We start from the raw sequence: 22,461 nt of genomic DNA on the forward strand, positions 1-22,461 counted from the left end.
CAGGCAGGCTCAGTAGTTGAGGTGTACAGGCTTTATTTGCTCCTCAGTATGTGGAATCTTCCTGGACCAAGAACAAACCTGTGTCCCATGCATTCGCAAGTGGATTCTTATCCATTGTATTACCATGGAAGTCCTTCATTCTTTTTTATTGTTGAATAATATTTCATTGTATGGACATACTATATTTTATTCATTCCTTCATCAGTTAATGGACTTTGAGTAGTTTCTACTTTTTGGCTATTATGAACATCTGTGTACAAGAGTTTTAAAACTGAGGTGAATTCACATTTTTAAATAAACAGCTCAGTGGTGTTCACTGCATTCAAATTCACGGGTTGTACAACCACCACCTCTATCTAATTCCAAAGCACTTCATCATTCTAAAACCCCATGACCATTAAGCAGTTACTGACCACCAGTCTGCTTTTTGTTTCTTTGAATTTACCTATTCTGCATATCTCACATCAGTGGAATCATATGTGATGCTTTTGTTTGGCTTCTTTTACTTGTTAACATCTTCAAAATTCATGTGGTTATAGCATACATTTATACTTCATTCTTTTGTGTGATTAATATTCTATTACATGTATGCACCACAGTTTGTTTATTCATTCATCTGTTGACGGATATTTGCGTTGTTTCCACCTTTTTACTACTACTGAATAGCGCTGAGTACTTTTCTGCAATGATTTGAGTACCTGTTCTTAATTTGGGGGTAATATACCTAGGAGTGGAATTCTTGGGTCATATGGACATCTTTGAGAAGAGCAGGAATTGGACTTTTAAACAATGCCTCCAGGAAATTTGTTTTTTTTCCCCAAAGGAAATGGCAGAAATTTCAGAAAATTGAGTGGGAGGATTTGGGGGTGATAGTACAATGTGCTACGTAAATGTATTAATTCAAGCTAGTGTTCGTAGTGGAGAAGGCAATGGCACCCCACTCCAGTACTCTTGCCTGGAAAATCGCATGGACAGAGGAGCCTGGTGGGCTGCAGTCCATGGGGTCGCTAAGAGACACGACTGAGCGACTTCACTTTCATGCATTGGAGAAGGAAATGGCAACTCACTCCAGTTGTTCTTGTCTGGAGAATCCCAGGGACGGGGGAGCCTGGTGGGCTGCCGTTTGTGGGGTCGCACAGAGTCGGACACGACTGAAGCGACGCAGCAGCAGCAGCAGTGTTCGTAGTGCACATCTACCGTGTCACATCTTAAATAAGAACCAGATTCAGGATTTTGGATTCCAAGCCCAGCTATTTAGTTGCTTGTCTTGCTCCACAATATTGTCCACCAGTCTACGGAAGCAAGCAAGGTAGCCACGAAGGTAGTGCTGAAAACCTAGAAACTAGAGGTAGACGACTACGAATTTTCGGGAAAAGCAGCACCTTTCTTCCCTAGAACGAAGACCAGAGAAATTCATTGCGAGTTTCTGGTTTCATGGTCACCTCTTATGAAAGGGAACATCAGTGGAATTCGATATACCACACTTTATAGAGAATTCTTTTCTAAGGGTGTGTGCGTGCGTGTGAGAGTCGCTCAGTCGTGTCCGACTCTTTGCGACCCCATGGACTATAGCCTGCCAGGCTCCTCTGTCCATGGAATTCTCCAGGCAACAATACTGGAGTGGGTTACCATTTCTTTCTCCATTTTCTTAGGGTGCTCGTAGACAATTGTTTGGAGACCGCAAAGGACAGCTAAGGGAAAAGAGAAATGCCATGTAAATCTTATTCCAGGATTCAGGAGAATTGCCTCTATGGAAGCCAAAGGGACCAATACGGTCTAAGAATTTTAACAAGATGGTGGCTGGGACGGGGCCGCTCTATCTTTCCGGGTGAAACTCTATGGCAGAGTAGAGGCGCACAGTTTTAGAGAAGTGAAGCTGAGATGGGTGGTAACTCGACCACACTAGCGCGCGGGGAAGAGTGAAGCGGAAAGAGCTCTCTCGCGCATGTCTGGAACGGGGGAGCAGGGGGAGAGGGATGGGTTTTGCGACAAGGGGCCCACCCCACAGTACAAGTTTTCTGAAACGTGTGAGTCTTTCAAGTCCAGCTAAAGTCGAGGTGGGGCGTTTCCTAAGACGCATGCGTTCTAGACAAGACCAGCGATACAGTGGCGTGGTCTTTTCAACGCCTGGCGTACAGACGACGTCTGAGGTGGAAGGGGCGTTCAGCATTCCCAACACGCATGCGCCTTGAGGACGAGGCGTTTCCTTCAGAGGGTGTGGAGTGTAGGACTCTTTATCGCGCAGGCGCAAGGATTGTCCGGTAGGGCTGGTGGTCTAACACGGGGAGGGCAGAGGAGGTAGAAGGGATTAAAAAACCGGATGCGCCTGCGCGTTGCCTACTGGTGGGACGAACTTAGGATTTGTGAGGGGCGGGTTCACGTATGCGCGTCATTGGATGGGTAGGTGGGAGGGAGGGTGGAGAGCAGGGAGTATCTGTGCGCTTGCGCAGTGCGGGGGTGGAGGGCGGAGGAGATAGATAGCACGCTTGCGCGGCTGTCACAGGGCTGCTTGGTTGGTCAGTGGGGAGTCGGCGCCTGCGTACTAAGACCCGTGTGCAGCAGCGGCGGCGGCGGTAGAGGCGGCGGCGGCGGCGGCGGCAGCGGCAGCGGCAGTGGGCTCGGAGGCAGCGGTTGGGCTCGCGGCGAGCGGACGGGGTCGAGTCAGTGCGTTCGCGCGAGGTGAGAGCGGGCAGCGCGCGCGTGCGCGGAACCTTGACTTGGGCCTGGGAGTAGAGATGGAACTGCGCGAGGGTCGGGGAGGGGGCAGAGGGGAGCTGCGGCTCCGCCGCACGGGGTTCCGTCTGCGAGCCGCGCGAGGTACGGAGATACTTAGGCGCGCGACCCGGTTGGCGCGCGAGGTGACGGTTGGGGCTGGTCGGGTGACGTTGGAGCGACGCAGGGCGGGGGACGGCGAGCCGCGAGGCCGCCACGCGGGAGAGGCCGCCGGGCGGCCACGCCAGGGCGAGAGCCGGGGGCCAAATCGGCCCGCCGGGGTAAGGGTACCTGCGCCGTTGTGAACCGGGAGCCGCGAGGCCACGTGAGGTGGGGGAGGGGGCTGTTCGGTGAGAGGGCATGGGGGGGGGGTTGGCGGCTGGCGGGGGGGGGGGGGGAGGGGAGGCGGCGTGGCTCCGGCCTGGCGCGGCCTTTGAGGAGGGGGCAGGCTGCAGTACCGGAAATGCCCCCTACGGGAGGCTGTCCTCGGGGTCGGAGGCCGCATGGCCGAAGGTGGACGGGGGCCGCATGGCAGCGCGGGGACCCCTCCCCCCAGGTCCCGGCCACCGGAAGCCCCGGGCGGCCACATGGTGGGCGGGAGCCGGCAACCCACGGCGCGGAGAGAGCTGGTCTTCGCAGGCGCCTAAGGGAGCTTGGAATTTTGAGGAGTGGGAGAGGCCGGAGGCCCGGATCAGGATCACCTCGGAGAGCCCGCTGTGGGCATATGTTACGGCTCCCCCCACCTCATGGATCTTTGGAGCTTTCCCCCTAGCCCTCCTGTGAAGTGAGGCGGCCAGCCAGGTGTAAGTGGCGCTCGTCCGTGCTGGGAGGCCAGAGAAATGGGGAAACGGAGGGCAATTGGACGGGAGCCCAACTCTTCTCGGACGTGCCGACGGCGCCTTAAAGTCCCAGGCAGATGAGTTACCCGCTGTGATAGGTGCTCTTCACCTTGTCACTGTTCTGTCGTGGTGTCTGACCTGAGAGTGCCTGGTTTTAGGGTCTTTAACTCTGCTAGCCTAGTATAATTCATACTACTCACTACTACCAGCCTTTTGCTTTCATTTTATTGTCATTCACCACTCCCCACTCCCCCACTTTGTACTGACTGTACAGGCCGGGCCTGAAAAGCCGACAGGACTGATGCATCCTGGGAAAAGTGGGAGGGCCCTTGAGAGGCTGGGTTCCTGGGTTCCCTTTGGGAAACCAGAGGTGTTTGGCAGGGAGATCAGTTAGAAAACAACTTTGCTTTCTCCCTCTCGGCTGCATCTGCAAATGCATGTTGGAGAGGCGGGAATCCCCCAAAGCGGCCTTGTGGTTTCCTGTACCAATGACGGGCTCTTGTGTGGATAGAGTGGGGGGGGTGTAACAGAGACGGGTGGGGCTCCCAGTCCTCCGGTCTCCACCCCCTCCCCCCCTACATTAGCCCCGCCTTTTTGCTGGCTCATAGCTGCTCACCTAATTATAGCCCTGGTTATGTGTGGGGAACAGGGGTGGTTGGTTTCAGTGGCAAGTAACACCTGAGTCCTCCCTCGACCAAGAATTAGGCCTTTGCCCATATCAGAGATTTGGGATCCTAAATTCCTGGAGCTTTTGGTATTTCAAGCCACTCTTTTAGTTTTCATATGGGGTGGGGATCCAGCTTATCTCCACTGCCATACACACCAGTTCTTCGTATTTTTGATCTAATCAGCATTTAGTCTAGAAGCTATTTTACGTGGGTAAAGGGATAAAGTGCTGGGGGAAAAAATGAAGCAATGTTTCTAGAGTGGAGTGGGATGGATTGGAGACCGTATTAATTCTTTCGTCACTGACCCTAGTTCTCTTCTTGACTCTAGTTGGAATCGTAGCCTCTTAAAATGGCAGATGATTTGGACTTCGAGACAGGAGATGCAGGGGCCTCAGCCACCTTCCCGATGCAGTGCTCAGCATTACGTAAGAATGGCTTCGTGGTGCTCAAAGGCCGGCCATGTAAGATTGTGGAGATGTCAACTTCTAAGACCGGCAAGCACGGCCATGCCAAGGTTAGAATTTCATTTCTGTACCTTGCTTTCCCCACCTGCTGTCGTCAGTGCTAGCCCTCTATCTTATTTAGCTCTTGTATTACTTATTACCATCTGGCTCCTGGTGGTCAGTACTCAGCCTTGGACACCTTTTTCAACTATTGCACCAGCCTTCAGCTTCCTCCTCGGTTACCCTCCTGTGCCCCAACATCCTTGGAGCCCCTTCCTTTCTCCATTTTTGTGTGTCTCCAATTTTTCTTCGTGGTCCTCTATGCTCTGGCTGTTCAGTTGCTCTGTTCTTTTTCCTGGCCTTTGCTTTTTGTATTTGTCTGTCTGAGTCTTTGTAGGTGCTCTTGTTTCCATTAGTTTGTCCATGTTTTCTCCAGTCCTAACATAAAATGCACCCCTCCCCTGGCAGGGCACCAGTGCACATCTCTGCACCTCTGTACATCACTGCTCCACTCTCCAGGTCCAGCTTTCCCATCACATCTCTGATGCAAGGTCAGAGTGCCTCTACCTGCCCCCTCTTCTTGGAGCCCGCTTGCTTACTTGGTCAGCATTTTCCTTACAGCTTTCCTTGTAACTTCAGACTCCCCACTTCCCCCCCACCCAAAACTTCAACCTGATTCATCTTTGAATTTCCTCTGCTTTTGTTCCTTAATCATTTTTTCTGTTTTCTATTGACTTGGCATTTGTCATGGGTTACCTCCAAATGTCTAGATCATTCTTTCTGGTTTCCTTATTTCCTATATGTATAATTCTGCTTTCTCCCAACTCCTTTTTATTTTCAGCTCTTATTCCTTCCTGTTTTTGAACTCTTTTCTTCCTACCTTCCAAGTTCTCGGCCTTTTATGCTGATGTCAATAAAAGGTCTTGTAAACTTTTACCTAGGTTCCTCCTACTCCCCTAGAATCTTGGTCTCTTGTTAACGTTTTGATAGCTTGAGGTAACTGACTGCTCCAAGGCTGCCCTACAACCTCACCTGTGTGGTCAGCTGCAATTTCAGTGGTGGTCTTTTGGCCTCAGGCTCTTTTTAGAGCCCTTTAGTGAGCCTTTTAGTGTTTTCCTTTTTGAGTTGATTGGTTCAATTCCAACTCTTCTTTGTCCTGACAACCTAGTGTGACTTCCCCCCACCCAGCCAGGGATCTCCTCCATCCTCGAGTATAATTGGATTTCTCTTTGATGTGATGTAGGTCCATCTGGTTGGTATTGACATCTTCACTGGGAAGAAATACGAAGATATCTGCCCATCAACTCATAATATGGATGTCCCCAACATCAAAAGGAACGATTTTCAGGTATGTAGGTGCCATGATTGTAGGTGGGTTAGTAGTAGCAGTTGGCAGGGGTGGGGGCGGGCAGTAGAAGTTGATACTGACCAAAGACCTTGTGCTGAGAGAAGGGAGATGGGCAAGAGAGGGTATTCGGTGTTAGCTGTTTGCCACCCTAGTTTGCCCATCACACCCTTCATCCTCAGGCTACTTGGGCCTATCTTCAGCTTTCTTCTCTGTCTGCCCCTAGCTGATTGGCATCCAGGATGGATACCTATCACTCCTCCAAGACAGCGGGGAGGTGCGAGAGGACCTCCGTCTGCCTGAGGGAGACCTTGGCAAGGAGATTGAGCAGAAATACGACTGTGGAGAAGAGATTCTGGTATGGTGCTCCCAAGTTTGTACCCAGCTTTGTTCTTTGTGCTTCTTCCCCTGCTTTGCACTCAGACATGACTCCCCTTCCCTGTGCTTTCCCAGATCACGGTGCTGTCCGCCATGACAGAGGAGGCGGCTGTTGCAATCAAGGCCATGGCAAAATAACTGGCTCCCAGGTGAGTGTGACTCCCCCCTTTCACATACTTTATCTCCATCAAACAGCTAGATTAGCCTTAATGGCTTATTTTCTGCCTCCTAGCATGGTCCTGCCCCCTCACCCTTTTCCCCTGTGAAGGTTTACCCTGTCTTACCTGGTTTCTCTCTCTTACCCAGGGTGGCTGTGGTGGCAGCAGTGATCCTCCAGCCTGCAGAGGCGCCCCCCCCCCCCCCCCCCCCAGCCTGGCCCAGCTCTGGCCTGGCCCTTGGCTGGACTCCTCCTACACGATTTATTTGACGTTTTATTTTGGTTTCCCCTACCCCTTCAATCTGTCGGGGAGCCCCTGCCCTTCACCCTGCTCCCTTGGCCAGGAGTGAGTGCACCATGGCCTTGGTGAAGCTGCCCTCCTCTTCTCCCCTCGCACTACAACCCTGGTGGGGGAGACGGGGTGGGTGCTGCTTGTGGTTTAGTTTTTTTTTTTTTTTTTTTTTTTAATTCAATCTGGAATCAGAAAGCTGTGGATTCTGGCAAATGGTCCTTGTGCCCTTCCCCAATTCTTACCTAATCTGACCCCTTATTTCCTCCATAGCCCTCTATCCCAAGCACCACCCCCACAGACTGGGGACCAGCCCCCTCCCCTGCCTATGTCTCTCCCCATCTAAAGATGGGGAGGGAAGAGGAGGAGAGGGGAGGGGACATGCCCCCTCCTCAGGCATCTGGGAGGGCCCTGCTCCCATGGGCTTCATCCTTTCCTGCGGGCTCTCTCCCCGACACATTTGTTAAAATCAAACCTGAATAAAACTACAAGTTTAATATGAAGTCCCCAACTCAGCTGCTTTTTCTAATTAAATGGGTATTTATTTGGAAATCTGAAGAGTACAGGTTGAATGAACTCTGCTGCTGAGTTCATTACAACCAACCCTGCTGTCACTCTGTGATTCCTGCCAGCCACTGCCCACCCTCTAAACAGTCCAGTGGGAGGCAACACAGACAGCAGCCAGGGGCAGTGGCAGGTAGATTTTATTGGCCTGGTACTGGGACACGGGGGATCCTCCCCAAGGGCAGAGGTTGGGGCCAAGGCTGAAGATAAATTTGATGGTCACTTGTGGTAGAATCGTGGGTTCTGGCTGTGCTGGATGAAGGGGAGCCGAGGGCCAGGCTGGCTGGTGGTTGCAAAGCCCGACTGGCAGCAGTGATGAAAGGAGGGCTTTGTCAGTGTGCACACCCTCCTGTCTACTCCACACCAGAGAGCCACCCCAGGGAGGGGAAGGGAAAACAGGGTGGGGGTCGTCTATCCCACCCAATGCTGTTTCCCTGCAATGCAGGGATTCTGAGGGGCTTGATCACCACCCTTACCTTTCCTGCTGGTTGCATCTGCACAGGGAGCTGGGGTGAGGCCAGGAGTCCAGGGGCGGGATGCAGAGCTTGGGGATGCATGGGACGCAGGGAGGACTGCAGAGAACAGTGTCAGCAACTGAGGCAGCCTGAGGCTCCCCTTAGCATAGGCAGCCCTTGACTTTTCAAGGCTCTACTCACTGAGTCAGAGAAGCCAGTCTGCTGGTTAGCATGTTCCATCTGCTTTTGTAAGGACAGGGCACCACCAGGCTGGAGAAACCCTAGGTGGGGAAGGAGGAGTGTGAAGTGAGTAGAGAATGGGGAAAGGAGAAAGGCAGGACGCATGGAACTGGGCCCCAGCACGGGGTGTTCCCATCACCTGTCTGGGTGGGCTGAAAGTGGCTGTGCACGGCGTAGGGCTGTGGCTGTGGCTGAGACAGGTACTGCACTGCAGGAAACGCGGAAGGTGCTGAGGAAGGCAGGAGACCATTAGAACCTCCTTGTAGCCTGTTCAACACTCCTCGCTTTGGGTCTTGAGGAAAATTCCTCTTCCCACCTCACCTCTGAGCTGCTGACTAGGACTGTAGGCAGGCTGCGTGGGTCCATAGTGAGGTGGGGGTTGAGCAGTCCCATAGGCACCACCTGGGCTACCTTGGAATTGCCCATGTTCCGGGGTCCCTGCGAAAGCAGCTGCTGAGCCGACGTAGTGCCGGGTCTAAGAAGGAAGGATGAGAACTCACTGCCTGTAAACTCCATGAAGCAGAAATTCAAGTGACTGCACCCCCATTCCCCCTATTCAGGATGTAGACACACTCAAAACTTGAGTGCTGGCTGGTGAAGATGCTAGGGTCTGGGTGGAAGTAGGAAAAAAAATTCAGCCTAGACACCCAATCTTCCTGCTCTTACCGTAAGCACCTGGGGTCCAAACATCTGTTTGGCTCTGTCAGCTGCCATGAGGGTGCCTGGGCGATTGTGTCCTCCAGGGCTCCCTAGAAAGGGAGAGGGGTGCTTCACGATGTTGCAACTCCCAGGAGGGCCCATTCTGACCAGTAGTTTCTTAACCCTCACCCTGCATGCTAAGGAGGTGAGTTCCGGTGTGAACTGTCAGGCCTTGCTGGTATGCTGCTGATGTCAGAGTGGTCAGGTCACTGGAGCGAAAGGAAAGCAGGTCAAAGACAAGTCTGTCGTGTCCCCACCCCCACACACTCCCCTTCCCATATGCCATTAAACACTGATCTTTTGTTACCTGATCCCTGTTACACTTTGGCCTCGATTTTATTTTTAGCTCTTTAATCTCACCTCTGCTCTTTTCGCCTCCGTTTTTCTTCCTCATGTAAAACTTTCTTGAGCTGCAGGAAAAGCTGATGCTTCTCTTCCTGTAGAGCTAAAAGCTTCTCCTGCAACTTCAAGATCTGGGGAGGGGGAGAGAAGATGAAAGCAGGAGAGCCAAGAGACGAAAGAAGGGAGAGATGGAGGAACTGCTTACTTGTTCCTTGGTCTCCTCTAGTGACATTCTTTCTTCCATCTCCTTTTTCTTTCTTCTCTCTTGCTCTTCCTTCATCTTCTGTTCCATCATCTTGTCCACTTCTTCCTCCTCTGGAATAAGAGGCAGAATGGGCAAGCAGGGTGTTAAAATATTAGAACATTAAGAACTGAAGACCAGCAAAAACTGGTTATTCCAGTGCTCTGGAACAGGCTTCATCACTGTTGGGGGCTGGAACGGGGAGGTTTATTAGGTGCTCTCCAAGGTCCTTCCCAGCTCCAGGCGTGGCCTGTTTAATTCCCACCACCATCACCACGGGGCTAGCTATCCCTCTGGCTTCGGCCGCCATGCACTGGTCTGCTCATGGGTGGGGGTCACCGTGGACCGCGGTGCGCCCGAACCGTGCGTCCTCCCGTTTTGGGCCCGGCTCACCCTGCCGCTTGCGTTCTCGCTCCATCATGATGTGTCGGTGCAACGCCCTGGCCATGGCGTTGGACAGCTTCGGACGCTCCAGAAGCGCAGGCATGGTGCTGCTGGGGACGCTCGGGCCGTGAGCGCCCGGCTCTGTCGCTGGCTGCCAGACCTCCGGCCGGGCCTGCGGGGAGGCGGCAGCTCAGTGGGAGCGCGCCGGGTCCAGGCGGAAGCCGCCGCCCGCCGCCCGCCGCCCCAGTCACGTGTCGGCCGCCCGGCCGGGCCCGCAGCGCGGCACTTTCGCGTGCGCGGGCCTGGGTCTCGGCATCCGCGCTCCCGCCCCTGCCCGCCACCCGGGCTCCTGCCCCACCCTACCCGCCTTATCGTCGCTTTCTCTGTGGCCTCCCGAGCGGCAGGGCCGCGGCGTCACATCCGGCCGCTGGGCCGAATCCTTCCGGAGTCGGGCCGCCGCGAGCTCGCTGGTTGGGCGGAGCGGCGCAGACGGAAGTGCCGGTGACGGGTGCCCGTGGCGTCCAAACCCCCCCCATATGCCCCACGAGACTCCCCAACCCGGCCTGCCCAGCGGGCGGAGCCCCTGAAGTTGGCGGGGCCGGGGCTCCTCCTGCGGGCGAGAGGCACGCGAAAGAGGGGCCGAGGCGGCTGCTCTTCGACTGCGTTTATTGGCTCCTTAGAAATCAGAGTCAGTAACAACTGTACAGAGGCCCGAGCCCCGGCCCCCGCCTTCCCCACTCCCGCCCGGGCCGGAACAGCAGCTTCGTTGGGGCACGGGGAGACGCCTCTGGGATTCACAGTAACCAGGGAACAGAAACGGAAATAAATTAAGTGTATGGGGGAGGAGTCGCGGGGAGTCATGCTCCCCAGATCAGTGCATGGAGAGGGTTTCCCGGGGTCTGCGGCCAGGCTCCCCGCTGCGCCCTCACCTCGGACGGAGGGAGGTCCCCTTCCAGCCGGGGCACGGAGCCAAGCAAGCTCCGCTTCCCAGCTAGTCTGAGAGCCTGCCCACACGCTCCTGTGCATCTGCCAGGCTGAGCACCATGCATGTCGCGGGGCGCTGGAATGACCTGGAGGCAGTCATCATTCCGAGTCCACGGGCCGAGGCCCAACTGTGCTTGTAGTGGTGCGGCCTCGCCCCTCACTCCACCCGTACCAGCAGGGCATAGAGGAGCGTGGCCCCTTTCTCCTTGGTCACCCACTCAAGTTCGGCTGGGCTGAAGTGAGGATCGGGAGGCTCTCTGAGGGCCGCAGAAGGGGGTCCCGGGGTGTAGGAGCCAGGGCGCACACACACCTGGAACGCCACCTGGGCCTGGTGCGTCCGCTGGGATTTGGGGTCCCGGAATCTGTCACGTAACAAGCAGAAATAGGGCAGTGAGGCCTCTGGCCCCAGTACCTCTGCCCCTTGGCACCTGCAACCACCTCAATTAGCAACAGGCCCTGCTGTTCCTGGTAGTCACTCCTTCCTTATAGGGGCTTGGCTGCAGCCTCATCTCTACCTGAAATGGTATTCCTCCCAATGCCTGCTTGACTGACTCCATCCTGCCCAAGTCTTTGCTCAGATTCACCTTCTTAGTGATATCTACCTGGACTACCCTATCTTGTGTGCTCCAACCACACTCCTGATCCACTTCACTCTGCTCTACTTTTCGCTTCCATAGTACTTACTTGTCACCTTTAAAAATACTAAATAACTATGGATAAACATTCTAGAGCAAGAGAGGACATAAGTTCCATGTGACCAGGGTTCCCTTCTTTGTTCTTTGTGATAGAACAAAATAAATGGCACTTGTACAAAGACTGTGAATGAAGGGCTGGCTGGAGACTGAGGCACTAGGGAGACAAGGTGGACAGGAGGGAATCATGGAGACCCATGTGGCCCTGGGGCCCCTCCCGTGTACTCACTGCACTTTGGATGCCAGGGTCTCAGCCCCAGCATATTGGAGGGAGGGGGAAAGCAGCACTGGAGGGGGCTGCTCCTCCCGGGGAGGCGCACAGTTCTCTCCAGGCTCCTCAAACCCTGTCCCAGGCTCTCCCTTCAAGGGCCGGCAGCTCAGGATGGAAGCAGTGCCTGCGAGGGAGAAGAGCTGGGTCAGGGTGGCCCTCCTACCACCCACAGGCCCACCTGCCCTGCGTCCGCTGGCGCTACGTACCTGCCCCCAGCTCCCCTCGGTCCAGCACCCTCCGGACAGCCGCCACATTGCTTCCATGGTAGGCCATGTGCCACTTCTTGGTTAGTGTCCCAGCCTCCAGGCGGGGGTTCACCCTAGCAGGTGGACAGACAGGACAAAGGTTACTGGCTCCCCAAGGTCATTCCCCAGACAAGAAGTTTTGTTTTCTACACACCCTCTCAGGACCTTTTCTCAGGGTGGGTAAAGGACAGTGCGGGAGGCGCATAATCCTTCCTTCTACATACCTGAGGTTGAACCTGCACCAACCAAAGGGCAGAGCATATTCACGGGGGGGCTCCCCTCGGCGCCTGTGGGCCTCATCTCCTCGAAGTTTTCGGCAAGACTCACAGTAGCACAGGCTACGCTTCGGCGGAGGCATGAAATAGTCCTCTGTGGAGAGTGAGCAGCAGACTTTGTGGCATGGCCCCCACCCTGGGGCTCAGCCACAGCCCAGAGCTGGGCCGGGAATAAGGGAGGTTCTGGGGGACTGGGGACTCACCAGGAAGCAGCAGCAGTTCCTGGAAACGGGAGCAAAGGGCGTGATACTCGCAGCTTTTGAGGGGGCTAGTGGTGGGCGGTGGGCCCCAGCACACACTCTCCTTGATACCTGAGGGAGCAGAGTGGGCCCATGTCACAGGGGCTGGAGCCAGAAGTACAAAGTCAGGGTGAGGTGGGCCCTGGCCCCTTGGGCTGGCTCACCATCCACCATGTCAGCTTTCTCCATGTCCCCTTGGGTTCCAGCACTTTTCCCACTGGCAGCCCCTGGTTCAGGGCTCACGATTGTCACCTGCAGAGAAGAGGGGTGGTCAGTCAGGGTGTGACCAGCCCCCAGGGCCTGCTGATCCCTTCCATGAACTACTGGCTTCCCCTTTCCTGGGACCGCCCAGCCTCCCAGGTACCACTCCTCTCCTCCCACGGCCACTCACCTGCTCACACTGCCCATAGAGGTCCACGAGCGCATGGCATGGCTGGGGGACATCTGGCACAGCCACCCCCTGGTCCATCCCGTTGATATGGAGGTGCAGCCCCCCAGAGCTGTCCAGCCGCAGTCCCAGGATGGTGCCTTCTGGACATGTGTCCAGATTCGGCCCAAATTTCTCACAGATCTAGGAGGAAAGATCTATTGTCTTCAGGGAGATCAAACTCCCCACTGGCAGCAGCCACCGCCGCCCTTCACTAAGCTTTGCAAGTCCCTGGGTTTTGCCTCTACCCTTGCCCACTGCTTCAGTTACCTAAAGTCCACCTTCCCTTTCCCCCCTTGTGACATTCTCAATGGCAGGGATGTCAGAGGAGGCAGTGAGCCTGAGACTGTCCAGGTATGGCACTCACAGCTCTGCCCACCTGCTACAGGGCCACTATACACCTGTGCTCCTACCTCCAGGGCTCGGGGCCCCTCTTCTCCCTCAGCCAGCCACTCCCTCTGAGAGGCAGCGCCCTCTCCCTGCTCCCCACCCACCTTGAGGCCATTGTGGAAGACCCCTCGGCCCCGCAACAGCCAGGCTGCCCGTTTGAGGGCACAGGCAGAAGCAGGGAAGTTGAGCCTCTCCGGTGGGCAGGTGATGACTCCCAGGACAAGGGAAGATGTCCACTGCCGGTTCAGGAAGTCTATCCGCACCTGGGGAGAAGGCAACTGCTTCACAATCATAGCCTCCTGCGAAGAGGCCCCCCATCCAGCAGGACTGGGCTCCTCACCCCTGCCAGGGAGAGAAGACGGCACCCCAGAGTGCAGCCTGGGATGCAGCCCGTTCTGATACCTGGAGGGACCCGAAATGGCCAATTTGTTTGTGTCCTTCCCTGTTTCAGCCTTGGTCTTGCTATAAAGGATTCTTGTCCCTGGGGATTTCCTTCACCTGCCTAAATGACATCTTCGCAGCATAATGCCCCCTCCCCTGGAAAGCATGCCCCATTCCCACATACAGGATCAGGAGCCTTCCTGGCCTCCCCAAGCCCCTCCACACTGTTTCCCTCATCACAGCCCTCAGGTGGGTACTTCCTGGAAACTGATCTACAACTCCCACCACAGGATATGAGCAAACACCCAGAAAGCTAAGGGGCATGCATGCCTTCCACTTCACCCTCCACTTGGGAAAAAAAAGCCTTTCTACAGGAGAGTTGGCCCTGCGTCACCTGGAGCAAGAGGAGCTGGGGATAAGGAGGTGTAGCTCACCTGGACCAGCAGCTGGGGCACCAGGGGCTGGTTGATGACAACTATGCCCTGGTTGTAGCTGGCCACTCGTGTGGCTGTACGGTTCCCATTGGACAAGAGAATATTCTTCCCATGGTTCTCCAGGAACTCAAGGGCTGTGGGCATAATGGCCACTTGGTTCTGGCCCTGGTAAGGAGGAGAGACTGAGCTGCTGGGAGTGCCGACTCAAAACCGAAGCCACCCCACCAGGATGGACATAGAGCCTGCCAATAAGCCTCTGGCCATCCAGGACTAGATCAGGGAATCCGAAAATGACCTGGTGGCTGATGGCCCACCAACAGTCCATCCCTGAGCCCAGTGGTTCCTGCTGCCACCTCTTACTTCCAGGCCATGCTCCTCGCCTTCGTCGTCCTCCTCACCCTCACTGCCGGTGTCTGAGCTGGGGGAAGGAGGCTGAGTGCCTTCTGGCTCATCCAGACGGGTGGAACTGACAATAGAGACACTCCGCACTGGCCCATATAGATCCAACACAGCCCACACACTCTGTGGGCACACAGACCAGAAGTTAGAAATTAGCAGAGGACCTTGATCCTCCTCCAGGTCCATGGAAGGTCTGGGGTCTACCTTGGCAATGCCGGTGGCTGCAGGACCCATATCCTCTCCATCTACCAGGATGTGCATTGTGTCGTCTGCCCCTCGGCGAATGCCCACACGGCTTCCCACCTAGGGCCAAGGCATGGCAAGGACAAGGGCTCAGCCCACCTCTCCCCACTGCCCCCACTCCCAGGCCCACCTGCGGCCCTGGGGTCAGCTGCCTCACCCCCAGCCTCTCCAGGTTCCGGCCATAGTTCATCCTCTGGAGTTGCCCGTCGCGCCTCACTTCACAGCTGGACACCATCCAGGTGGTCTTTGTCCGGAGCTCTGGCAGGGAGGGAGGCAGTCCCGGGCCCCCACCTGCGCCGGGCCCCATGTCCCCAGGCGCTAGCGTGGTCAGCCCTAGGCGGAGGGAGCCGGCCCACTTCTCATCCAGCTCCTCCACCTTCACCTGGGAGACAGAGGAACCCTCAGCGCACTGCAGGAGGATGGGAAGCAGGCTGGCCCTTCCATGGAGGTTTGGTGGCCCCCTGGGTTACATCGCCACAGCCCACCTCGAAGATTTCCTCACTCTTGAGCTCCTTGGTGCTGAAGACGAGGCCATGGGCGTAGCCGGCTGCTCGCACTGCCCTCGTGCCGTCTTCCTCCAGAGCGATGTTCTTGCCACAGATGCTGTGGAATCGGTGGGCCACGCCAGCCACTGTGGGAAGACAGGACCAGAGGAGGGGGAGGATTGGGGCAGCAAGCTTCAGAGAGGACAGGGCGAGGCTTTCAGATGCAGCAGGAAGTCGACATGATGGTCCCACCTCCGGTCTTCCCTCAAGAACTTTGATACCTCTTTCACCACAGCAGGACTCAGTCCCAAACCTGCCATGCCCAGCGATGGTGTCCCAGCCCTTTGGTGGCAGGGAAGCATCCAGGCCCTGTGTCCAGGTGGAACTTCCTCCCCTCTTCTTGGTGCTCCCCACCAGGGGCTGAGCCCTCCCCCTTCCCCTTGGTCTACCACTGCTGCAGCCAGCCTGTCTAAACAGCTTGCCTGACCTGGAGGCTGCACCCCTCAGACCCACCACAGGCAGACAGAGCCCTTCCCCGCTCCCTCCCTGCCATCCTCCCTCTCTGCCAGCTAAACCTGGGGAGTGCAGGGGGAACGACTTCTCAGTGGCGGAGTTGCTGGTCGCCAGGCTGTTGTCCATGGGGCCGGTGGCATTGGTGATGGACACTTGGACGCACTGGCCGTACAGATCCACTACTGCATACACTTCTGAGTAAGAACAGAAGGCGTCAGCAGCCCAGTAGCCTGGGATGGAGTGGGCCGAAGGTGGCAGGTCGAAAGCCACAGAATAGTCACCTTTACCGGGAGGCAAGCCTGAGCACGCAGCGCCTTGGTCCTGGCCATTGATGAAGTAGTGCAGGTCGCCCTTGGCCGTGCGCATCATACCGATGCGGGCGCCAGTGCCCAGCGCGTCAAGATCACACCCGTAGTTGTTGCGCATGGTGTTCCCATCTTGCATGATGGCTGTGCCGCTGCAGGGATAACAGAACGGGTAGATCGGCCTCCCAGCTTCCTCCCCACACAGGCCTCTGCCCCATCTCTGCTTGTTGGAATCGTCCAGGGCCTTGGACTGTGATGTTAACCTGGGGTGTGAGACTCAATCTTGTCTCCTGCACCCTGGAAACCCCCCAGGCAAAAGCAGAAGCTACCCTAAGGGTCTATGGGGAGGGAACAGCCAGACCACCTAGGTCTGTCATGGTCTACACCTACCATAGGCCCCAAACCCTGCTTCCCTCATCCCGGCCAGCTCCACCAAGCTGGCTGCCAAAGCAGACAGCCCAACCTCAGCATCCATGTGTCATAGTCAATGTCTGTCATAGTGTTGGGGAATTCAAGGTCCTCCGGCCGAATAGCGGTCACTCCTAGAAGGAGGCAGGGGTGGGTCAGAGCCGAGTCCCCAGCCTCTGGCAGCCAGCACCTCCCCAGCACGTGTATACGTACACACACACACACACACACACACACACGCCCCTCACCAGCCTCAATGGAGCCTGACCAGCGGTCCACCATCTTCTGAATGACGATTTCAAACAGCTCGCCATCTCTCAGGGCTCTGCCAGGAGAATGGCCGTCAGACAGGCCCCACTTGGGTGGCTGATGCTGAGCAGTAGGGAAGTAGGGACATAAAAGTCCAGACACTGACCGGTTGGAGATGACAATGGCATCGTTGAACTCGCTGCGGCAATTGTGGCGGAGCGCAGTACGGCCCCCGTTGGTGATGACCGCATTGCTGCCATGCAGCTGGTGGAAGCGGAGGTCCGAGCCCCCAGCCCCAGACGATGGGGAGCTTGGAGACACCTGGTTGTTCCCCTCAGGGAGTGGTTCAGGGACTTGGGGCACCTCTGCAAATGGACATCACCCTTTAGGCCTACAGTCATCTCTGAGGCCTCCCAAGGCCACCCCAGGCCCTGCCCAGCTCGGCCCTCACCCACGTCGTCCACAATGGTGGCCTGGGCCGCCTGGCCATAGAGATCCACTACAGCATAGACTCCTGGGGGCACATTCCAGGCAGCGGGACCCTGAGTCATGCCATTGACGAAGAAGTGGAGAGTCCCGTCCTCCCGCCGCACAACGCCCACCGTGTCCCCTGCCTTGGAAGAAGGGGGGCTGGAGTGAGGAGTCAGGCCGAGTTCCTGCCTGGGCTGGTCCTTCAGCAGCTCCACCTGGCCTGCCTCCCCGCTACCGACAGGTGCCAGTCCCCCCAGTCTCCCACCTTGAGTCGGTCCAGGTTGTGCCCGTATTCGTCCAAGATGGTCGTCCCGTTGTGCATCACCCCATTCCCTGTCATCATCCAGGTCCCTAGTGGACAACGAGTGGTAAAAGCCATGAAGAGGAAGCCAAGACTTCTTTCCTTTACACAGTAGTCCCCCAGTTACTTCCGGAAGCTACCAGTCCAGCCTGCCTTTTCTTCTCAGGGCAGAGCAAGAAAATTCTGCAGTTCTCACACCAACCACAGGCCCTATCCACGTGGCATGCCTCAGGCACCGAATGTGTCATCACAAACGTGACAAGTGAAAGAGGGTCTGGAAAACAGGGACGGTTTCCCCCCTAGCATCTTATCCTGGCCCTGCCCTTCCTGGGAGCTCACCAGAGCGCAAGTTGGTCATGGTGGAGGGCAACTGGAGGTAGGCAGGGTTGTGGGTGGTGACGCCAATCTCAATGGAGCCAGCCCACTTGTCCACCATCTTGTCGATGCGCACCTGGAACACCTCTCCATCCCGCAGGGCTCTGCTGCTCAGCACCACACCATGATTGAAGTCGTCGGTGGCACTGAGGGGATGGCAAGTGGGGACTCAGATCCCGCCACACACAGTGCCCCAAAGCTCAGCCCTGCAACGCTCAGTGACACCCACTGCCCAGGTCAAGCACCCACGGTCCTCACTCCAGGAGGCCCCCCGACCAGACTCCCACGGCCTCCCATTTGCCCACCCCTCCCCCAATCCCCTCATAGCCCCTCCGCAGGCTTCTCCCCACCCCATGGGCCATACTGGGGCCTCAGGGCAGTGCGTCCCTCGTGGGTGATGGCTGCCTTCTGCCCACAGTTGGGGTGGAAGAGCAGGCGCTCAGGTTCTGCCTGGGTTGTAGGAGCAGCCCGGCGGAGAGCACCCTCAGGGGACAGAGCCCGCAGGATGGCATTGTTCCGGCGAAGGCGGTCACTGTGGTTGTTATTGTGGACGATGGTCACCTTCACGGCCATCCCATACAAGTCCACCACACCGTACACCACTGGGGGTGTCAAGGGGGTCGCCACACCTGCAGGGGTGGAAGGCACAGGGAATGGAGGAATGACGGCCGTCTCATTGTGCATGGGACGAGGGGAGAAGAATCAATAAAGGGAGAATGAGATAGACCCCCCTCAGTGAAAGCCCTGGCCCAGCCGCCCTCTCTGAGCTTCTCCTTACCCTGATCAATGCCATTAATGAAGAAGTGTAGGGCAGAGTTGGACTTCCTCGTGAGACCAATGTGATCACCCTCCTATTCAAAGCAGAAAAATAAAAACCTGGAATCTTTCGACAGCTAGGCTCCAGACTTGTCTTGGACACTGAGAACAGGGTAGTCCTCCAGCCTTCCCATCAACCAATGCGACAGGGGAACAGCTCCAACTGGTTCCCATGCATCTCAGACCACTCCGAATGTTCGAGGCAAGTCAGGCACTATGTTAAACTATCTTATCAACACCAACTCAACCTTCATGGCACTCTATCCAATAATACTAACAGGCTCATTTTCAGACATTAATAAAAAAAAAAAAACTACCCAAAAAGATGAGCTTCTGGCCGCAGGTCACCACCACCAAAGGCCAAACTGAAAGAAGAATGGAACCCATCTGACTGCAAAATCTGAGTGCTTAACAGTTGGGCAGCCCTGCCTTCTCAGAAGGAAAAGTGAAAGTCAATCATTTGTGTCCAATTCTTTGTGACCCCACGGACTGTAGCCTGCCAGGCTCCTCTCTTCATGGAATTCTCCAGGCCAGAATACTGGAGCGGGTAGCCATTTCCATCTCCAGGGGATCTTCCCAAACCAGGGATCAAACCCAGGTCTCCTGCTTTGCAGGCAGACTCTTTACCATCTGAAGCCCTTCTCAGAAGGAACCTTCAGACAAAACATAAAGGGCCTTCCTCCACATCAGAGAGTATGGGGCCCAGGCAGGACTGCTCGGTATATACTGGGGTGCCCCTGGAGAGAGGCCGGCGCTGTGTCCACCCTCACCTGCAGCTCATCCAGGCTGAATTCACAGTACTCCCGGCGGGTGCCCTTGCCATTGGTCAGGATACCACAGCCGCTCATCATGATGGTACCTGGGAAAGCAGACACCTTGGTTAGGGTATGGGCTCCCTGCAGCTTGGTGACCACAGGCCACGCCCCCACCATGCCAGGGGCTGGTACCTGACTGCAGGTTGGTCATGGTGGCTGGGTACTCCAGATTGTTGGGGTTGTGGGTGGTGACACCAATCTCAATGGAGCCTGACCACTTATCTACGAGCTTATCGATGCGGATCTTGGGTGGAATGACAGTGGAAGGGAGAGGGGAAATATAAACGCAGAGAAAAAAATCTCTCCACCCTTTGAGTTCCCTAGGCCACCTCCACCCTCTGCTAGCATTGGGGATCGAGCCCCATCTCTAGTTCCCAGAGGGTGAGACGCTGGCCAGGCCCCAACACCTTGCACACCTCAAACATCTCATTGTCCCGGAGCGGGCGATTGGTCATGACAACCCCGTTGTTGAATTCATCCAGGGGCCGGCGGCGCTCAGCGGTCTTATTATTGTTGCTGAGCTTGATGAGGGTTCCACACTTCTCATGGAAAAGGAGAGCATCGTTGGAGGTGACAATGGGCGAGGTGGCAGCACCGCTAGACCCTGGTGCTTCCCCTGCTGGGGGGGAGCTCAGGTTCACATTCAGGAGCCCCCCGTTGTACGCAGACAGGATGGCATTGCTCACCACCTCGGAGAGCTCCATGCCGGCAAAGTCTGCAACAGCGGGACACAGGAAGGAAGCGGAAATGAGTCTTCTCAGTCTCAGGCTCACCATGCTCTCCCTACCCCTCTCCTGAGGTCCCCCCACCGTCCACCTCATGTCCCGCTCCCCTTCCCAGGCCTCCCAGGAACCCTCACCATTATGCGACTCAAGGCTGTTAGGAAACGTCTCCGGTCGGGCCTGCGCTGGGGATACCATGAAGGCTGGGGACCAGGTGGAATGGGAGGGGAATAAGGGTTCAGCTCCTGCTGCAGGGACCACAGCCAAGAGACCCCTCCACTAGCCCCTGCTCTCCCAGCCCACATCCAGCCTCACTTGTCATTGCCCTGCCCCGCCCCCCTCCCTTCAGCCATTCCCTCTGCCCTGTCCCCCCACCACTGCCCTAGCTGCATTCTCACCTTCATCCCCAGAGGTCCCTTGTTCAGCCAAGGCAGAATCTTCAGCGGGGGCGGAAGGCTCAAGGGGAGGCGTGGGGCTGGGAGTAGGGGGGCTGAAGCCCGGCTCAGGGGGGAGCACAGTGATCTGGGTGCACTTGCCGTAAAGGTCCACGACGGCCCAGACACGAGCCGGAAGGCCCGTGGCAGCCACGCCGCAATCCCGCCCATTCACCCAGAGCCGCAGCTCCCCGGCAGCCGTGCGCTCCACGCCCACACGGTCCCCTTCGCCAAGCTGGTCAAGGTCCTGCCCATACTCCTCCAGCACAGACCGTCCATCCCTCAGCACCGAGCAGCCCGACACTACCCACGAGCCCCCCTTCAGCCCTGTAGCGCTGCTTGGGAAGTCCAGCACATTGGGGTCCAGTGCCGTCACCCCAATCTCAATGGAGCCACTCCAGGAGTTGACCTGTGATGGGGCGGTGGACAGTGGCTCAGGGTGGGCTACGAATGGGTCTCCCGCATTTCACAGGCCACTGTGTCCCCCTCTTCCCACCTCTCAGACAGCTAACCGGGCTTTGCTCTCTTGAAATACGAGGCATCCCCAATCCAGAGATCCAGTCCCACAAAGTATTTTCTGGACTCTGGTCTCAGGGAATGATTAGACTTGCTCTCCTTTAGTAACTCTCTTCTGTACTCTGGGTGCACGCTGTCTATGATTCCATGCTCTTCCCACGCTGGCTCACCAAGCTGGCTAAATTCCCTGGCTCCAGGCTCCTGCCATCTCTAACTGCTCTGGTCTCTGTGGCTCCTCAACCAAATTCACAGCTCTCCATACTTGCTGGTATATTGCTCGCTCTCTCTCTCTGGGCCTCTCTCCTAGGCTATGGCTGCACTCAAACTCACTCTCCTCCCAAATTCTACCTCTGTGCACCTGGTATTTCCGCCGCATCACCGCACAGGCACACACATCTCTTGCTTTGAGTATCTCTCCTCACCCATCTTTCTGTCCCCTTCGGTGTGCTTTTGTTCTTCAATGGTTGTTCTTTTCTTGGTTATCTCTCTTTTTCCATCACATATCTGACATCTCTCCATCCTCCGTCTCCCAGAAATTATCCCAGGAGCATTGTTCTCTAATCATTATAGTGGGTGGGGCCCCGTGTCCCTTCCCTGCTCCTGGATCTTGACAAAACTTAAGCTCTCCTTGTCTCCTTCTCTTTGTGACAATGTTTCCGCTTCATGCTCCCTTCCTGCTCATCACCTAGTGTTCTGGCTAGCGGTTCCCTCTCGGTAGTGGGCTACCCTAGCTGTCCTCCCGCATCGCCTTCTGGTCCCCTCCCACCACCCTTCACATCTCGCTTCCGCGGCCCCAGCTCCGCACCTTGCGGTCGATGCGGACGGTGAAGACGCGTCCATCCCGCAAGGGTTCCCGACTCAACACCAGCCCGTGGTTAAACTCCTGGCCTGGCTGCTGCCGCCGCGCCGTACGCCCACAGGCCGACAAGCTCACCAAGCGCCCGGTGCGCGGATGCAGCTCCCCGCTGCTGCCCAGACTCCCGCCGGACCCCGGCCCTGGGCCGCTCCCGCCGGGGCCACCACCCCCACCCGGCCCCGGCCCGGGGCCTCCCCCGGAGCCCCCATTCCCACCCGACCCCGCCGCCATCGCCGCTGACACCGGGGCCGCGCGACAGCCGCGCTTGGCGGCACCGTGGCAACCGCGGTGCACGGACGCCCTGGGGGAATAGGACTCGGGGGCTGGGGCCAGATATGCTTTACGGCAGTGCCGGGCAATAAAGCATCCCGGAGTAGGGAACTAAGGACTACTACAGGGGGAAGAGAAAGGACGACAGAGTCGGGCAGGTTTGCTTTACGGCACGGGCGAGGTGACGGA

General features: G+C 56.7%; 3 protein-coding genes across 13 annotated transcripts; 1 reads left to right on the forward strand and 2 right to left on the reverse strand.

The window, feature by feature from the left end:
* The first annotated feature begins 2,239 nt into the window (after positions 1–2,239).
* On the forward strand, positions 2,240–7,334 carry EIF5A (eukaryotic translation initiation factor 5A). 5 transcript variants are annotated; one of them, XM_027518200.1, is made up of 6 exons: positions 2,240–2,261; positions 4,548–4,733; positions 5,906–6,010; positions 6,234–6,365; positions 6,461–6,534; positions 6,692–7,334. In XM_027518200.1, the coding sequence occupies exons 2-5, from the start codon at positions 4,569–4,571 to the stop codon at positions 6,521–6,523; spliced, it is 465 nt and encodes a 154-aa protein (XP_027374001.1). In that variant the 5' UTR covers positions 2,240–2,261; positions 4,548–4,568; the 3' UTR covers positions 6,524–6,534; positions 6,692–7,334. The 5 variants fall into 5 exon arrangements, with proteins under 5 accessions (XP_027374001.1, XP_027374000.1, XP_027374002.1 ...); XM_027518199.1 differs by lacking the exon at positions 2,240–2,261 and adding an exon at positions 2,498–2,679; XM_027518201.1 differs by lacking the exon at positions 2,240–2,261 and adding an exon at positions 2,777–2,817.
* On the reverse strand, positions 6,986–10,210 carry GPS2 (G protein pathway suppressor 2). Of its 2 annotated transcripts, none has more exons than XM_027518196.1 (11): positions 10,120–10,210; positions 9,766–9,928; positions 9,337–9,446; positions 9,150–9,262; positions 8,919–8,998; positions 8,757–8,839; positions 8,412–8,565; positions 8,230–8,319; positions 8,052–8,131; positions 7,872–7,967; positions 6,986–7,698 (listed from the first exon to the last, which is right to left on the reverse strand). In XM_027518196.1, the coding sequence occupies exons 2-11, from the start codon at positions 9,857–9,859 to the stop codon at positions 7,615–7,617; spliced, it is 984 nt and encodes a 327-aa protein (XP_027373997.1). In that variant the 5' UTR covers positions 9,860–9,928; positions 10,120–10,210; the 3' UTR covers positions 6,986–7,614. The 2 variants fall into 2 exon arrangements, with proteins under 2 accessions (XP_027373997.1, XP_027373998.1); XM_027518197.1 differs by having other exon boundaries at positions 10,124–10,142.
* Positions 10,211–10,405: 195 nt separating this feature from the next.
* Positions 10,406–22,455, reverse strand: NEURL4 (neuralized E3 ubiquitin protein ligase 4). 6 transcript variants are annotated; one of them, XM_027518186.1, is made up of 29 exons: positions 21,952–22,455; positions 20,595–21,039; positions 20,334–20,399; positions 19,891–20,189; positions 19,607–19,718; positions 19,430–19,518; positions 18,622–18,694; positions 18,208–18,472; positions 17,808–17,989; positions 17,433–17,518; positions 17,148–17,310; positions 16,863–17,061; positions 16,696–16,772; positions 16,503–16,581; positions 16,022–16,191; positions 15,797–15,925; positions 15,222–15,367; positions 14,894–15,118; positions 14,698–14,796; positions 14,455–14,616; positions 14,095–14,259; positions 13,384–13,542; positions 12,854–13,033; positions 12,627–12,714; positions 12,427–12,534; positions 12,173–12,317; positions 11,910–12,022; positions 11,662–11,827; positions 10,406–11,102 (listed from the first exon to the last, which is right to left on the reverse strand). In XM_027518186.1, the coding sequence occupies exons 1-29, from the start codon at positions 22,231–22,233 to the stop codon at positions 10,898–10,900; spliced, it is 4,677 nt and encodes a 1,558-aa protein (XP_027373987.1). In that variant the 5' UTR covers positions 22,234–22,455; the 3' UTR covers positions 10,406–10,897. The 6 variants fall into 6 exon arrangements, with proteins under 6 accessions (XP_027373987.1, XP_027373985.1, XP_027373984.1 ...); XM_027518184.1 differs by having other exon boundaries at positions 16,016–16,191; XM_027518183.1 differs by having other exon boundaries at positions 15,797–15,928; positions 16,016–16,191; positions 21,952–22,233.
* Between the last annotated feature and the right edge of the window lie 6 nt (positions 22,456–22,461).

This window comes from Bos indicus x Bos taurus, chromosome 19, assembly GCF_003369695.1.
Source record: "Bos indicus x Bos taurus breed Angus x Brahman F1 hybrid chromosome 19, Bos_hybrid_MaternalHap_v2.0, whole genome shotgun sequence".
Classification (NCBI taxonomy): domain Eukaryota; kingdom Metazoa; phylum Chordata; class Mammalia; order Artiodactyla; family Bovidae; genus Bos; species Bos indicus x Bos taurus.